Consider the following 17,415-nt stretch of genomic DNA (forward strand, 5'->3'; position numbering starts at 1 on the left):
GCATCATTGCCATTTTACGTTGATGGTTTCCTCAGCTATCCTTCTGTGCAGAGGACAAAGCAGGTTTTTTGTTTGTTGTGTCTTGTTGGTCTTGGTAGATGACTGGCAGAACCCTGGCTGCCAAGCAGGAGAGGACGGGTGTCAGCTAACAAACCAGCCCTTCAGAATCAGGAATGCTGTGGTTGATACACCAAGAGCTGTTTCTCCTGGTCACTAATTGTTGTGGCATGCATTTGAGAACAGTTTGAGCCATTACTATATCATTTCAAAAAAGTGGTGGTTGGGGATATGTGAAAGGGAGGGGAGGGAAAACATAGATGGAGAAAGGTTGAAGTTTTAAAGGGAGGAATATGTCTGGGAATTTATCTTTTCGACAAAAAAAAAAAAAAAAAAAAAAAAGCAAATTCAATTTTTAAAAAAAGTTGTTATTTTCTGACCATTTCTGACCATGCTGACCATTTCACAAGTGCCCTAAAATTATTTGTACAAGAAGCAGAATAACTGATGCCTTAGTAGAATTGTAATGAGTGTATGGGAACTGTTGAGTCACAGCCTGAACCCCTGATTGATCACCTGAGGCAAGCACCGAGTCAGCCACGGGAGCACAGGTGAAGGCAATTCAGCTGTGTGCCTGGAAGGGATGGAGCCTCTCCTAGAGGCCTAGAGGCTCTCCTGGGGGGCTGCACCTCTCCTAGACCCCATTTAAGGGCTGGCTGCCACTGAGGAAGGAGCTCTTCTGGAGTTTCCTCTTTTTGGAGTACTTCATTGTGAGCCAAGGAACATGAGTGAGCATTTCATTGATTGACTCTTTCTGCCATGATAATCCATCATAATCTTTCTGGCTATAAACCCGTAAAATGCTATCCTAACCATGCTACTCTTCTAACTGTACATTTGTAAATTGTACAAATGAGATAAAATGTTGTCTTGTGTGAGGATAATCAGATTGTTCAGATTCAGAATTTCCTAGGTAAAATTATATATAATGCTTTCTTTTTATCTTCTGAGAAACATAAGATGCACAGCTGTATTATACTGTATCAATTGCTGTACCAATTGCTTCAAGAAACACTTTACTGAAAGAAATGTTGTTTTTGTTTTTTTTTTTTTAATAATTATTAATTGAGATTTTTAGAAAGATCTCAAAACATATAATAACTGTGCATGGTTGCTACAAGAAATTAAAAATTCCTGACTGCTAACTCATATTGTGGTGGGTTGGGTGTTTGCTGGTCAACCTTCATATAGTAACTTTCAGCAAGCAGAGGACAGGCAGTACCAGAAATGAATGGAAAGAGGAGAAAAAGGCGGGGAAAAAACAGCCTAAAACTACAAACTATTATGGTGTCATTGATCCAGGTTTGGTCCAGACAAATCCAAGGGTTTATTATAATGTTTATTCTGAAACATCCATAAATGTGGCACCAAGGACCGCTGCCTTTCCCACTGCTGCTCTGTGATGCTGTGAAGCACCAACTATGGGTACTGTGGGAGGGCCTGCTGGTGGCTCTGAGGTCCTGGGCACTGATGAGAAGCACGTCACTCTGATTCCAGTTTAAAAACACAGAATAGTGATTTATTCAGAGAAAATTGCTGCTAAAATCAGAATGCTGGTGTGTAACATAGGGAAGTACACCCTATAGACTTCAATGCCAAAGCTTTCTTGCAAAAAAAGAAGAGCTAATGTTTGTTGTTTTTTATCTTTTTGTTTTAAAATCTTTTTCTTTTCACTTCTAAAGAGTATATGACATGGTATCTCAGAATCACAGACTTGCTGAAATGTATCTCCTGTGGAAATCTTCTGCGAGAGCATGTCTCAGTACTGAGTGAAACATTCTTCCATTAGAGAAGATCACTAGTCCAAATAATTTGTACGACTTGTTAAATACCACTCTCCTCAAGAATTGCCAATATTTTCGAGAAGATTAGGATTCCACTTCTTTACTGAATTGCAGAACTTTATGGGTTGGAAGTGACCTCAAGAGATTGAATCCAGCTTCTTATTGTCAAGAATTTTAGGTCTCCAAATTGTTTTATGCTGAGTTTTCTGATATCGTAGTAATTGACATTTTTCTGAATGGCTGGTTGATGTTTTAAATCTGCAGAGCTTTTGGTGTGGTAAAGACCTACATCCCAAATGTTACATGAAAGATTGTTTTTTAAAGAACTAGAATAAGTTTGAAATCCTTGCCATGTGGACATCAATACTTTTTTTTTTTTTTTTAAAAAAAAAAAAAGCTAAGACTGATTATATTTTAGTAAAATTTGAGTGCATCTGGACAATCCATCAGATATTGTCCATCCATCACATATTTTCTTAATGATCGTTATCTAAGGTCATAACTATGTGTATATGTATCTATATGTCTTTAAACAGACTCCTGTGTACAGTTTCAATAAAATGCTTGAATTATTAAAGGTTCTTCACGGGGAAAATGAGATGCTCTTTATAAAGGAGTTTTGGGTTTTGTTTTATACTGAGGACAGTGGTGAGCTGAGAATAAAATAAATCAGAGTAATTATCTAATAATGTATTTGAAAAATATTGTAGATAACCTGTGAGCATCCTAAAGAGTTGCCCTTGCCTCCACACTTTAATAAAGCTGGTTGCTGCCTAAACCAAAGGAGTTATCCAGAATGAGAGTGAGCCAGGACACTGAAATATTTATACCTGGTTATGATGACAGTATATCAGAAGCCACAGCTGTGGTCATTTGGTGAATGGCTCTGCCTCATATGTGTCTATGGGGGGGGGGGGCGCCCCCCCCGTACAGTGTTTTTTTTCCCCTCTTATTTCTTTTCGTAACTAGGCTTTATTTCCTGCTGCTATTTGTGGTGGTGAGCAGGCAGTGCATCTGGGCGTGCAGGGACACCAAGGAGGCTGAGGTGTGTCTCTCACCGTATACTTCTGGTAGCTGATGCTGATCTCAGGGCAGCGGTGCTGGCCATATGGGGCAGCTGCAGGAAGCTTTGGTGTGTCCACAAGTGACTTCACTTGGCACACATCTGCTCTGCACATGTTGACACAAGACTGCTGAGACACCCTGACAGCTAGAGATAATGGAATTAATTGTTGTGGTCAAGCAAGTAGTCAGAGTTAAGCGTTGTAGTTCCATGTAAATAATGACAAGTGTATTTTGATGCATTTTAGAGAAGCTCCCAGTTTGTTGCTGCTGAATGATAGGCTGTCTCAATGCCAAGCCAAGTTTTGAGGTTCACTTCCTGGTTTGGCTTCCTCCTGGAAACTGTACAGCTTCCAGCTGTCATAAAGCACATTAGACAGGAACTCTGACAGTGATTATATTTATGCTTATCAGAAATGCTAGGTTCTAATGGCAAAGATCAAGCATTAAAAGATAGCAACAGGCAGCAAGAGCACAGCTCTTCCCCATTGCTGTCCCTTCAGAGAACAAGCCCGTTGTTCAGAGAATTCATATTCACATTAGGTACAATTCATTCTATCTGTCTGGTTCCTTTTATTGTACAATAAAATTTGATTTATTCTCATTTGAATACAGAGTATATAGCTGTGTAAGTTTAAGATGGTTATAAACAGTTACTTTCCAAGTAGCACAATATAAAGCCTACTGCCTGAGGTATTTCTGAGGAATGAGAAGCATTACTCGCCAAAGGGCAGAGAGAGAGAAAGCTGTGTTTTGGATCTGAACATTGTGCCTGGAGCTAATCACTGGTTATGCTGATACCTGCTCAGTTCTTTACTCTTTAAAAAAAAAAAAAAGCCAACAAATGAAGAGCATGCAAATGTGCTTCCTCAGTGGACTTATCCTGAGTCTGGAAAGCCTAACTCTTTGTATTTTGCTTACAGAATGGTCTCATCGTTGCCTGTTACCAAGGATATGTGGATATTGTCATAGCCTTATCACAGTGTCCTCATCTTGATGTGAACTGGCAGGACAATGAAGGGAACACGGCCCTGATCACAGCTGCACAGGCAGGTAAGGGTCTTCTCTGCCTCCTGTGTGGGGTCTTAGGAGGGATCCATTTTGTGATTGCTATTTGTAGGATTTTTTTCAAGGCCTTATAAGAAAATAGTCTGCATAAGATTATTCTGGCCAAGCTCCCAAATAAGCTTGTCATTATTTTTTTTAACTAATTAATCTAAAGCAATGTTTATCCTGTAGACTGTGAATAAGCTATACATAAGCATATAAAATGTTTCTAGTGAGTAACCAAACTTCGTCCTGTGTTGCACGTAAAAGTGAGCTCTGATAGAGAACCCTGAAAGAAGGAATTGCAACCACAGTTATGTTCATAGCAAAGTTGTAAGCATGGCAGCTTTTTAATGTGGAGAAGTCTCCAAAGCTCTCATCTTTTATTTATCTGTGCTAACACAAATTTGGACAGTAGAAGGTTTAACATTAACACCAACTTCGTCCTGATTGTTATAACTCACACCAATGAGCTCAGAATTAATCTGGAGGGCTGACATTGACTTGACTCTGTCTGCCAGCACTTGTTATTGATCCCCAGTGCCTCTGCAAATGACTGCAGTCAGCAGAAGCATACACAAACCCCTAACAACTGGGGAGTTTTCCCCTGCCTATGATAATCCTGAGCTCTGACACTGACACCAGTTGTTTAATTCATCATCATGAGACATAGCTGTAGCATTAATACGGATTACCATGTGGTTAACACTGCAACCAGAGTAGCTACAGTGTGAAAGATGCTGCTTAATTACTGCTGAACTTTAAGTAGCAACACTAAGCGGTGTGTTGCAAAGAAGTGAAAGAAAAGCCTGTGCTATCTCACCTTTAGTGGTGGGTTGATTCAGTTTTACTGGATATCATTTCTACAAAACAAATTATTCAAGAAGCTCTCTGACATTTATGCAAAAACAAACAAACCAACAATATTTCCTACTAAAGTCTAGTTATTTCGGCTAACTGCAGGGTGGTATCCAGGTGGTTTCAGAGCGTGCTTCTGTTCTTGTTATGGTCCCATAAACATCTGTATGTGCTTAAGAAGTGTCATGGCTGCCTAGACATATTGTTTCATTGTAGTCAGCATCTAAAATTAAATAGAATTATTTTGCAGACCAGCTAGGGTCTCAGATGAGCATTGAATTCAGTTCCTTTTACCCCTCTGATTTTGATAATTTTAGATTCACATCTTTCAAAGAACCCATTCTAAACTGAAGCCTTTCTGCATGGGCTGACCTGAAGAAAATAGTCTGAGGAGATCAGTGGGAAGCAATAGGCAATAAGAAATAATTCATATAGAAAAAACAACCACAGACAAAGCATTTTAATGTCAAATGTACATTTCAGGTTTGAAAATGGGTCTGTTTTCTTGGTCTCTCAGCATTTCTCTTGAGAAGGATGCTATGTCTGTAAGGCTCTTCTGTTCCAGAACTGAAAATTGGTAGTGGCCAGCAAGGGGTGAAGCCCAGAAATAGGCAGTGGTGCTGCTAAAGGAGAAATAGAGTCATTAATTGGCAGAACAGGGGAAGTGCAGGAAAAAAAAGTAACATCGATGCAAATGAGAGAATGAAATAACATGCAGCAAAAAGGAAGGAAGGAAAATGGTTATGAAGAAGGAAAGAGGGTGAAAGTCTACATTAAATTAAAAACTGCTGATTCTCAGTTCTGCTGTTGGTGACGGCATAGTTACATTAGTGGCAGCGTATGGTAATTGGTATGTGCTGGGCTTTAGGGCTGTAATTGTTCCCTTTTGAAGTATGGATATTATTCATTACAGGTCCAGTTTGGGGCAGGCTCTTGAAACACAAATCACATAGTAGCCTATTTCTTTGCATTAATGGAGACATTAGAATGCAACTACCTCAGACATACAGATCATAACGACTGTGCATCTTCAGTTTTACTTGTCTGTCAGAAAGTATTCAGTGTCTATAAATCAAATGCAGGCTATCTGGAAACACAAGTCATGTCCAAGCAGTGGCACTATATGACAGAGCATCCTCCTTATTACACAGAGTACCCTTCTGCCTGCACTAAATAGATTATTAGGAATTATCGTAACCATTACATACATTCTCTCTGTGGTAGCAATAAAGTGAACTAAGCTGTTACAGACATCTGTGCTGTTTACTAAATGTGTCTCATAGGGCGAAGGAGTGTGCCCTCAGCATGCCAGTCCTCCAGCAGGTAGAGCTGGCTTACAGACAGCAGGGCAGCAGCTCGATTCAGATCCTGTGTTGCTGCCCTGCCTGGTGCTAGGCTCATTTATTGCAGAGCTTCATGCAGCCTCCATTGCGGGCTTTAAATCATGAAAGACTCACTCACCTGATTTATGGCTTAGATATGCGCCACTAGTTCCTACAGATGCAGGAGAACTGAAGCAAACATTGTGGCCTTAAATCAAAAGCACATGGCACGGTCTGAACACAAACTTGGCAGATTTGAGTTTCGCTTTGAATTTGATGTCTGTTTGAACTTGAAATTTGAAACAAACCCGAGAGGACAGAATCTCCTGCAAACTGAAACTGAAGTGATTTTCAGGAATCCCTGTGAAATGAAGGCGCTGGATTTTGTGTTCTATTTCCCGCACGCTGTTGGGCCATCTGTAGTACCCCAGAGAGTTTTGCTTGGGCAAAGTCCCTTGGGTTGTCTCTTAGGCTTCCTCCAATTCACAGAAAAACATCTTACTGCAGCTATGGTCCTGACAAAGGGAAGAATATCTTTAGTAATGTATAAGTGCTGAGAAATTGTCTGTTTTATCATTTCTCCTTGGTTCGGTTCCTGTCTCCAATTTCTCTGTCAAAAAGCATTATTTCAGCTGTTGCAAACCAATCATGAAGCACGCTGTACATTGATGAAACAGAAAATGTCCTACAAAACAGCTTGGACGTGAAGCTTCTCCTGGTAGTAACTGATACCCTGTCAGAATTTGGTCTCACGCCATAAAGTCAGTGAAGCTGAAGCCTCTGTGCTGAGTAAGCAGGATTGGGTCACTCTATCCTGTCTTGAACATGGTTCACTTTTGCTGTTCAGCTTACTGCAGTTTGCTGTATCTTTACGTTTCATTTCCATCAGCCCATCCAAGGTACTGTGAGCATCTTCCCTGGTTTTCCCTGTCTCTGGCATTATTGAGCTGATCTGTGCTCTCTCCCCACTTGTTCAGGTTTCAGCAGGGTATCCAGTTATGTGGCAAGGTAGCAGAGCCCTGCTCCCAGATTCTAGGGTGCAAGGAGTAGCAGCTGGAAAACATCTTAAGTTCAGTGCTAAAGCTTTTCTTAACTTGCTTTCCAAAGTGAGTCCAGGACTGCATTGGTGCAAAGCCACATCTGATGAAATCTGCACCAGATGCGACAGCATAAGCTTTAAAAAGTGTCCTATATGAATTATAATCTGCTTCAGTAACATTTCTAGATGAATTTGAGTGATATGCATCACAGAATATTCAGCTGGACTGCAGAGAGAAATGAGAATATTTTTACAGTGCCTCGTAATTAAACTGTGATTGTCGCAGCTGCCTGGCAGACTGCAATATTTCATAGAGCATCAAAGCATCATAAAATGAATGGCAAAAAAAGGGTAAAGTTTTTTGAATGAGTCATAATGGCACTGGATATCTGCCTTGTTCTGAAGGTCCAATTATAAAGGCTTGATGTTTTAATTAGTCTTCCCACCAGCTAGCCAGAGATAGCTTCAGCTACTAAGCACACCCCTGCTGACACAAGTGGCTTTGCATGGTCAGATGGTAAAGTAAAAATGTGGGAGCCAGTGCAAAATATTTATTTGCCTAGTACCATGGCTAGCATGGTTTGCTCGTAGTATTGGCTGCAACTACCACATGTAATTACTACTTAATGGAGCACTGTGACTGTAAGGCTCAAATTTATCAGAGGGGTGAAAAAGCTGAATCTTTGCTAGGAGTTCCTTTAGGGGACAGTCAGTAGGACCTCCTGCACAAGAAACTGAGGCCCCTTCAACCCCAGAGTGACCACCTCTGATCTTTAATTATTCCTATACCTTAGATTCATTTTCAGAGTGGAAAAAAACCTCACTGAAGGCAACCCGAGGGCCGGTGGGAGTCCAGCTTTCCAGGACTATCCCGCGTTCTGCCACAGGACAGTGCCACCTAATGCTGAAGCCAATGACTGCAATGAGCAGAAAAATTACTTGAGAACAGATCCCATTCATCGTCCGTATTTTTGCAATAATCAAACCTGCAGGAGCAATTTTTGGTTTGACCTTGAGGCTGGCTGTTAATTCTGTGATGGATTTTCTCTGCTTCTTCTTCTTCTTCTTTTTAAGGGCACATAACCATTACAAACTATTTGTTGAACTATTTCCCTGGGCTTGACATTGAGAAGAGGAATGTGTTTGGATTTACAGCACTGATGAAATCTGCGATGCAGGGACGAACGGAATGCGTGAAAGCTTTGATGATGGCAGGTATGCAAAGTGCTTTGCTGTTTCTTCTTCATCATCTAACTGCAAATACTAGTCCATCACACATAAACATCAGCAAGGGATGGTGAGAACATTGGGGCAGCATCCTCTAGTAGAGGAGCAAGGCTGAGTCTTGGCAGGGCCATACGACACCTTTTAGCCATAGTGTTGTGTGCTTTAGTGTGTTGAGTAATTGATACATAAATTATTAGTTAACAATTAAAGAATTAGTACATATGTATGTTAATGTACTTTATTTTTTTACAGTTGCAAATGTTGAACACAAGTTTTTATGGAAATGATAATAGATAGCATGTGAATATCGTTGTTTAGACCCCAAATCCCACAAGTCCATTTAGCTGTAGGCTGAGATGTTGAATAGGTAGTTCATGTCTGCTGTTTTGCTGCCACAGAAGTTTAATCCTTCATAATTTCATAGAATTGTAGAATCTTAGAATGGCCTGGGTTGGAAGGGACCTCAAGGATCATGAATCTCCAAGGCCCTGCCACATGCAGGGCTACCAACCTCCACATGTAATACTAGAGCAGGCTGCCCAGGGCCCCATCCAACCTGGCCTTGAGCACCTCCAGGGACGAGGCATCCACAACCTCTCTGGGCAGCCTGTTCCAGCACCTCACCACTCTCATACTAAGCAGAACTTAAATTTGACTGTTTTAAGTAGAAGGCATTTATCAAACATAGTGACATTACTTTCATCCATTTTTATAATATCCAGTTTCTTGATGTTGATGTGACACAGAAATGCTTGAATGATATGGCAACTGGCAGTATTTTCTGCAAGGTTCTCCAGCCTGTTACACTGGAATCAAGGTTTTGTGGAGTCAGATCATTCATTTTGGCGTTAAATTTTTATGAAACAAAGTTATGAAACAGTGGTTAGAGCTGGTATATTGCTAGACACAGGTGCACTTTCTGAACTAATGTCTATTTCAAGCAGATGCCAGTACAGAATTTTCCAGTGGCTGTTATAAATTATCAATTAAAATGAAACTTCAACCCCATACCTTAAAACTTGTCAGATTGACCTGACAGTGTCATGGCTTTCTATTATTATCACTTGGGATCTGATGGAAACTCGTTCTGCCTGTTTTAGTCATGACAAGCTGTTTCACAACTTTCCATCATTGCAGGTAACTCAGTATAGACATCAAATTTAACATATGGTTGCTGCCTCTGGCATCTGAACAGTCACCTGCTTTTCTTCCTGTTCTGTAAGCAGACAGATCAGTGTGAAGAACAAACATTTCACCAAACAGAAAATGACCTTGTTAGTCTCCTGTCATGTTTTCCTACAGGAAGTTACGTTGGGCTAGTTGTGCATTAGAGATAGTGAGGGTAGCAGAGAACATCTGTTGGCTAAAGGCTTGTAGGATTAATCACAGAATATCCCGAGTTGGAAGGTTTCCATAAGAATCATTGAGTTAAAATATATCACACGTTTTTAAACTGCAGTTTATTTACATGTTTTAGTGATCACTTTGCAGGTCTGCACACTTTCAGCTGAAAAACAGGGGCCATTTCAATATCCAGTTATTGTATAGCACTGCACAGCCTGGTGAAATGGAAAGACGGAGCAGCTTGTTCAGAATGGATTTGGAAATAGTTTGGGGGTGAAGGGATACTGAGTGGCTGCTGACTATGAAGTACTGCTTTGCTGAAGAGTGCATAATACATTGTTGTTGAATGATCTGGGGAAAAAATCAGTTTCATAAATAAAACAGTTCCTTAGGTTCCAGCTAAATTCTATGTTAAACAGTAAGAACACATGGAAATACGGGGGGGGAGGAACCTGTAATCAGCCATGAGTCTCTGCATAACCTCTGACTGTTGTTACAGCAACAAAACAGGCATGTGTGCTGCTAAAAGAGTTAAATCCAGTATCTGCTTAGTGACTTGGGTGAGATCTCTGTTTTCTGGCAATTTCTTATGGCAATGCAGGAGGGAAATAAAGGGAAGCTCACTTTTCTAGCTGCCTGAGTAGAATTTGGCTGCTTTGGATGATTTGGATGGGAAAGGGACATCAGCGGAGTGTGATAGATGGTTGGAGCTGGATTTTTTTAAGTGGATGTTCTTCCTAAAACTTGAGTTCCTGGAGAGTGGCCAAGGTCAATCACGGTAAGATGAAGGTGCTCTGAGACACTTGGCTGTAATGTTTCCTCTTTCAAAGTGATTCTTTGGAAGGTAGGGATTTGTGATTTGGGAATGCAAAGTTAAAAAGAGAGGAGCTGAGCCTCTCATGGGCTGTTTGTCATGGGTAGTTGCACAGCGAGGACCGAATGGTGCCAGCAGCCAGTGAACCTGGGCAGGAACACAGGAATGCATCATTGCTTACCACTCAAGCCCTGCTGAAATCTCCAGTGCAAACTCAGTGCTGCTTCAGTAAAGCCACTGGTGTGGAAGTGGTCATAGAGACTGGGCTTTAAATACAGTGTGTGAAACAGCTGCTTAATAGATGCCTGCCTCTCTGTGCTCTCCTGTTAAACACAGAGTACACAGAGTACAGTGCCAATGTGTTGGCCATGCACGTGCTGCTCTCACCTGCTCCCTCTGTTGCCCTCAGCCACCTTCAGCTCCCTCCTGGGAAATCTCTCCTGTGATTTTGCTTTCTTCTTTTTGGTCTGATGCTTATTCCTAAACTAATTCTTGTGCTGGAAGTTTATGGGTCTGAGCAATATTTCTGAGCTAAGAGCTCCCAGACCCAAAGTCCTGCCTCTTGTGGATCTTCTGCAGTAACGTGTGTGAGCCTCCATGGTTCTGTGCTGACAAGGACATGCCCCATTCTCTGCCTGTCAGATGGACTCAAACTCATTCAGAGCATTGTCTGAAGGGAATCACAGAGCTGAACTTTGTGAATTTCTCTCTCAAGGCCCTTCAGCAAGGCAAGGTCAAGCAAAAGGGGCATTGTTGCCTGTCAGGAAACCCTCTAGGATTTGATGGACAGTCTGAGGTTTCACCTCAGAGATGAAGAGCATGGCCAGCAGGTTGAGAGAGGTGATCCTTCCCCTCTATTCTGGCCTGGTGAGGCCACATTCAGACTGTTGTGTCCAGTACTGGGCTCCCATGTTCAAAGACAGATCTTCTAGAAGGAGTCCAGCGCAAGGCCAGAAAGATCATTAAGGACCTGGAGCATCTCGCATACAAGAAAAGGCTGAATGACCTGGGTTTGTTCAGTCTAGGGAAAAGAAGACTGAGAGGAGATCTGATAAATGTCTATAAATATGTAAAGGGAGGTGGGAGGCAAATGGATGAGGCTCTTCTGGTGTGGTGTGATAGGACAAGGAGTAATGGCCTAAAACTTGAACATAGGAAGTTCCATATAAATCTGTGAAAGAACTTGTTTAAAGTGACAGAGCACTGGAACAGATTGCCCAGAGAGCTTGTGGAGTCCTCCTGTGGAGATATTCAAGACTCATCTGGACCTGTGTCACCTGCTTTAGCAGGGCGGTTGGACTTGATCTCTTGAGGTCCCTTCCAACCCTTGGGATTTTGTGATTCATTAATTCTGTGTCTAGTTAATATTTTTAAGAGGACATGACTATTCATGTCTCATGCAGGTATGACATTTTGTTAAGTGACAGTTTTTTTTAAAAATGCCTCTGGATTTGTACAGAAAATCAATACCATGATAGCAAATCATGCCTTACAAGAGATCTTGTGTAACAAGTTACAAAGTCAACATCGATTTCCTCTGAAAGATCAGGATTTCTATACCATGTAGTATTCTTTCCTGAGATAAAGTTTCCCAAATACCTGGGTACACATCTGTCAGGAGCAGTGAGGGATGGTTTAACCTCAGAGATGAGTGATCCAGGGGCTGCAGCAAGGCACAGAGGCACTGGCCTCATCAATAAGGGTACTTCTTGAAGGAATGGAGCAGGTTGGGTGACAGTAACCACAGTCAGCTAAGTCCATGGTGATGAGGCAAGACCACAGGGACAGGGGAGGTCTGAGGTGAAACTAGTGAGTGCAGGGCAGGGTCAGCAAGGCGCATGGCCAGGCACAGCTGCAGCACAGCTCAGGCAATGACTGGAGCTTGAGTGTCTGAGCTTGAATGCAGCCTCCAAGCAAAGGTAAATTTAGACACAATTCCCTTAGCTTCTACTTTTCCCTTAGTAAATCTTTGCCTGTTATGTGAAAAGCAAACAAACAACTTCCATATAGTTCGCCATGTTTCCAGTCAGGTTTAATTGGAAGGAGTACAGACACAGGCGAGTATTCAGAAGGGGACCAGACAACAGTCTAGAACAAGAGAGTCAGGGGTAGGAGTCCGGGCAGGAGGATTTCGGAAACAGGCTAGTGTAGCAGGAGGAAATGTCTTTTTGTGCCTTTCTTCCAGCCTCCTCTCCCTGGTCTATCTGTAGCTTCTGTTGTCATGAACAGCTTCAAACTCTTTGCCTTTGAGCTCTCACGAGCCTTTCTTCAGCCGACATCTAATGAACTCTTTGTTTTGATCAAATCTTCCTCTTCTTTGCTTCCTCCACGTTTGGGCTCCATGCTTCACTCTTTCAAGCGTTTCTGTGCTTTCTCTCTGGATGATTCTGCAAACTTCACTTAAACTCCTCTTAAATTGAGATCAACTTCTTTGCTTTGGTTTTCTCCTTCCATTCACATTCACTGTTTTTTCTCTGTCTCCAACTTTGTCTTAGAGGTTTTCTCAGGGAATTTGGAGTCAAATGATACTTAGTAGGGTTAAAAACTGAACTTCCAATCACTTTCCCTGTGCTCTCTTTTCCTGTTTTCTGTAACAGTTGAACACCCCATTGAGTGGAAGATTAATCTGGAGCCATTAGAAACCAGTTTCTGGTTGCCTTTCCTGATATCTAGTTCCTCTCTCACTGGTTTGAAATGCTGTCACTGAGATAAATCCAACTGGGAAAAAATAATTAATCGTGATTCTTCTCTGGCCTTTTCCCCAGGTCTCAGTCTCTGTGCATGTTCATCTTCCAAAGCAGTGTGACAGAACGCCTTTTCTTTTTTGACAAGATATCTGTAGGTCGGTAATGTGTTGGCTGTTTGAAAGTGGAACTTTATCTGATAGAGAAGCTCGTCAAGAAATCAGAAGTTGTAGCCTGTTCACATTTCAGCTTAAAACTTTTTCAAGGAGCTAAGAAATTATCTACAGGAGCAGTGATACATGTGCATCAAAAGTGAATATTAAAGTGCTCAGAAATGTGGACAGTTACAGTTTCACTAACACTGTTTTTCTTTTCTTTAAGGGGCAAATGTTCACACAACAGACCCAAGCCGTGGACTGACTTCATGGGAATGGGCTTGTTATACAGGAAGGTCAGAATCTGCTTTCATCATGCAAAGGCTGATGGATAAACCATGCCCTGAACAGTTTTGTGATCAATATAAACCAGAATGGCCAAAGATGAAGGAACTCCTTGCCAAGGCTGCAGAACCAAAAACCTGTTTGCAGAGGATTTCTGAGTGTGTGAGGTCAGTTGTCTCGTTCCGGGCTTTCCATGGCCCAGAAGAGGATGGGGTCCTTGATCACATGGTGAAGGTGACAACAAGCTTAGGCAGTCCTTTCATTGCTCTATCATGTAGGACTGTGTGTCCAGGAAGCCCACCTTCTGTGGGAAAACGCAGACTGGCTGTGCAAGAAATCCTTAGGAAGCAGAGAGCCGAGGAGATCCGATCTCAGGACAAAGACCACGTTAGCAGCTATGAGAAATTATTTCAGAACTCCAAAGTCACAGTAATCCCCAAAAAGAAGGACCGTCGAGCAAGTCTGCAGCCCGTCAGCCTTGCAGTGTCTCAAGTGAGCACCATAGCCACCAGGAAAACAAGCCTCTTGCCACTCCACCTGCTCAGAAGAAGCAGCGTGAGGCCAGGATTTGTCATCCCCAAAGTCCGTGTCAGCAAAGCTCCTCCTCCCACCTTTCAACCGGAAAAGGCAAGGAGGAGGAGCAGCGCTAAAGATGACCCCTACTTGCAGATTCCGAAGTGGAGATACAAGGAGTTAAAAGAGGAGCGGAAGAAGGCAGAGGAACAGGAGAAGAAAAGAGCAGCAGAGGCTCAAAGACAGAGGCAGGTGTCTCCTGCCAGAAGCAGAACCTGACTTACTGGCAGTTACTTGGAAGGTTTTAGAGCCATTAGTCTTGTTATCTGAGCAAGATAACAGACTGCGTGCTGTCATGCATGCCTGCTGTTGATGGAGCTGGAATACTGTACAGCAGCCTTTGTGGTGCAGAAACATGGCAAGGGCTATAGCACAGTGTGTCTGATTATGGAAGGTGAAGTTATTTTTGGGTGGAAGATAAAAAAAAAGTTTACCTGTATGCCGTTGATACGAAGTTCAAGTGTTGTTTTTTTTCTTATTTCCAGTTCCAGGTGAATGACTGCACAACTCCTTGAAAAACAATGTGTGTGAAAGGATCATATTTTGCGTTTGTTCATTTTGTAATGGGCACGATTAAGGAGTTGTATTTTTGACACTAGATATTATTTCCTCTTCTTGCGTAGGTAGGCATAGTACAAGGTTTTATAGAAATAATGAAAAGTGTAAAATACATCACAGCCTCAATGGGCAGTGAAAATCTAAGTCTACTCTTTTTTTTTTTTTAATGTATGAAGCACTTTATGGCGTATTAATTCTAATAATCAAAGATTAGTGCAAGGTAGATATTGAACTGTACAGCTCTATATGGTCTGTGTGGATACATTCCTTAATGTTTTTGTTCTGTGTTGAATATAAAGAGGGCTGCATATGAAATATTTCTGTAGCTGAGGTACTCACATCATCTACAGATATAAATCAGGGATAATGACTGGTTTCTTTAGAGCAACAGAGAAGTTGAACTAATTTTTGTATGACACAGTCACCTCTAACATTTGCCTCCCCCATTATGTTTCCCTGTATTCTCTATCTGTTGTCTCCTCTTTAGTCTCAGGGATTTTTTTTGTCTTGGAATTTAACTGTGAAATAATGGAGATGGTGAATCTCAGGTGGGTTTAGATTTGTCTTTTTCCCTTGATATTTAAATTCCTGCTAATAAATAAATAAATAACCACCAGTTTATTATCAGTGTCTGCTCCACAACTTTTCCAGGTTATCACCAAGATACATTAATTATGCACTGTATGGGAATTGTTGAATCACTGATTGATCACCTGAGGCAAGGACTGAGCCAGCCATGGGAGCACAGGTGAAGGCAATTCAGCTGTTTGACTGGAAGGCGTGGAGCCTGGCTGCATCTCTCCTAGACACCATTTAAGGGCTGGCTGCCACTGAGGAAGGATCTCTTTCTGTAGATGTCTCCTTTTAGAGTTTTGCTTAGGATACAGGTGAGCATTTCATTTTTGTTTGTCACCATGATATTCTTTCTAACTATAAACCTGTAAAATACAATCCTAACCATGCCACTCTTCTGTCTGCACATTTGTTAATTGTACATGCACATTACAGAAACAGAAGCAATTTTCCCAGGTGTCAAATCCAGCCACAAACTATGAAAATCTGGTTGGAGATGCAGTATCAGCCACTGATGCTTGGAAACTGTGGTTGGATTCGTTGTGAGGTTTGATATCATGCTTCTGGGTACCTGAAGAGTATAGGGCTTCACTCCGTCTCAAAAGCAGAAGAAAACATTCCTTAGTACTGAAGTTAAAGCAGGGATGAGCCATGCTGTCCCACAGTTGAAGACTGAAACATCAGATGTCCAATCTCTGAGCCTAAAACCCCTGGATATATGGGGACCATACTATCCTCACTATAGGAAGACTTTCAGAGCCATTCTTCTATCCCAAAATTAGATCTAAATTGTTTTGTTGGCCAGAGAAACACATTGTGCTTACAGAAATGCCCCATCCTTTGGTACACATGAGTGCTTCTGTAAGTGCTTTTTTCCATAGGTTGGTGCTGATTTTCATGGTCCTGATTAAGGCTGTATGTACTTTTACCAGCAGTCTGAATGATGCCAGACCCTGGAGAGTTCTGATAAGGAAGGGCTCTGTTCTTGCTGCTTGCTAAAAAAAGGAGCACGTTCAGAGAGTGGAAGCCAAAACATCTCAGAGGCTGACCAGAAACTCACTGAATTTGTAATGAAACTGTACACATCATGGAAAAAGTAAATTCAGTTGGCTATAAACTCGTGTTCAGGTCGGTACTGTTAGTCAGTAGGTTTGGGGTCAGGTCTCCACAAGTTGCAGCTGACTGGTGCAACAAGGATGTTAGGCAGAGCCCAGTGTTTGTACGTCTTGCTGGAAGAGCTGTGCTGGCTGGATTGCAATGTCAGATTATCTGCCTTGTACTGACGTGATGCAATAAGCACCCTGCTGATAAACCTCCCCACCCCTATGAATGTAAAGATGGTTTTGGTCTGCACAATGCATTTGTCCTGTGCAATTCATAGGCACTGCTTTTTTAACGGGTTTGCCGTGACCAGAATGTAAGGCTGATCTTGTTTCTCCAGAGAGTGGGAAAACCCCCTTTTAGTCATCTGTGACGAAAATGGCAGGATAGATTTGGATATTTCTCTATCACTATATTGAATGGCTTTACTGTTAATTCTGCTTACTGCCAGCCGAGTGTACTGGAGATTTAGCATTTGGATTGAGCATGGAAAAGCAACCTGTGCTGCAGGTGAAAGTGCACTCAGTAGCACTTGCAGGAGGCACACAGCTGCCAGGTGCTCTCAGGGATGAAGGTGCATTGTGTTAGCGACAGGGGCTGAAGCCCTTTCTAACCCTTTGTACTTCATTGTACAGATGTGTGTGATGTTTCCGTTAAAAGAAGCGCAAGCTCAGGAACTTATTGGTGACTTTATTCCTCAGATAGAACTTGGGGTGCTGCGCTTCACAGTGAAGGGGAGCAGGGAGGGGAAGGAGCTCTGCTGCCAGGTGGTGGAAGAGGAGGAGGCCCTGGCACAGGCTAGGCAGCTCCAGGTGGTGTTCTGCTGGGTGAAACCCAGAGGTGATGCCATCTGACAGGTGTCTGTGTCCCTTCAGAGCCCACAGAGAGAAGCGTGGGCCGTCTGTTGGATGGTGAGGGTTCAAGGCCCATCT

The 17,415-nt window shown here is 42.1% G+C and overlaps 1 protein-coding gene across 1 annotated transcript in view; it reads left to right on the forward strand.

Moving 5' to 3' along the window:
* Nucleotides 1–15,465, forward strand: part of ANKRD33B (ankyrin repeat domain 33B) — a 38,048-nt gene extending 22,583 nt beyond the window's left edge. Inside the window, exons 2-4 of the mRNA XM_042839807.1 lie at nt 3,827–3,956; nt 8,244–8,384; nt 13,620–15,465. Of these exons, the coding sequence (XP_042695741.1) occupies nt 3,827–3,956; nt 8,244–8,384; nt 13,620–14,470 (1,122 nt within the window). The 3' untranslated portion in view covers nt 14,471–15,465. The remainder of the gene's footprint in view (nt 1–3,826; nt 3,957–8,243; nt 8,385–13,619) is intronic.
* Nucleotides 15,466–17,415: the final 1,950 nt, after the last annotated feature.

This window comes from Centrocercus urophasianus, unplaced genomic scaffold, assembly GCF_019232065.1.
Source record: "Centrocercus urophasianus isolate 14NV4802_14NV808 unplaced genomic scaffold, USGS_Curo_1.0 seq_11, whole genome shotgun sequence".
Taxonomy (NCBI): Eukaryota; Metazoa; Chordata; class Aves; order Galliformes; family Phasianidae; genus Centrocercus; species Centrocercus urophasianus.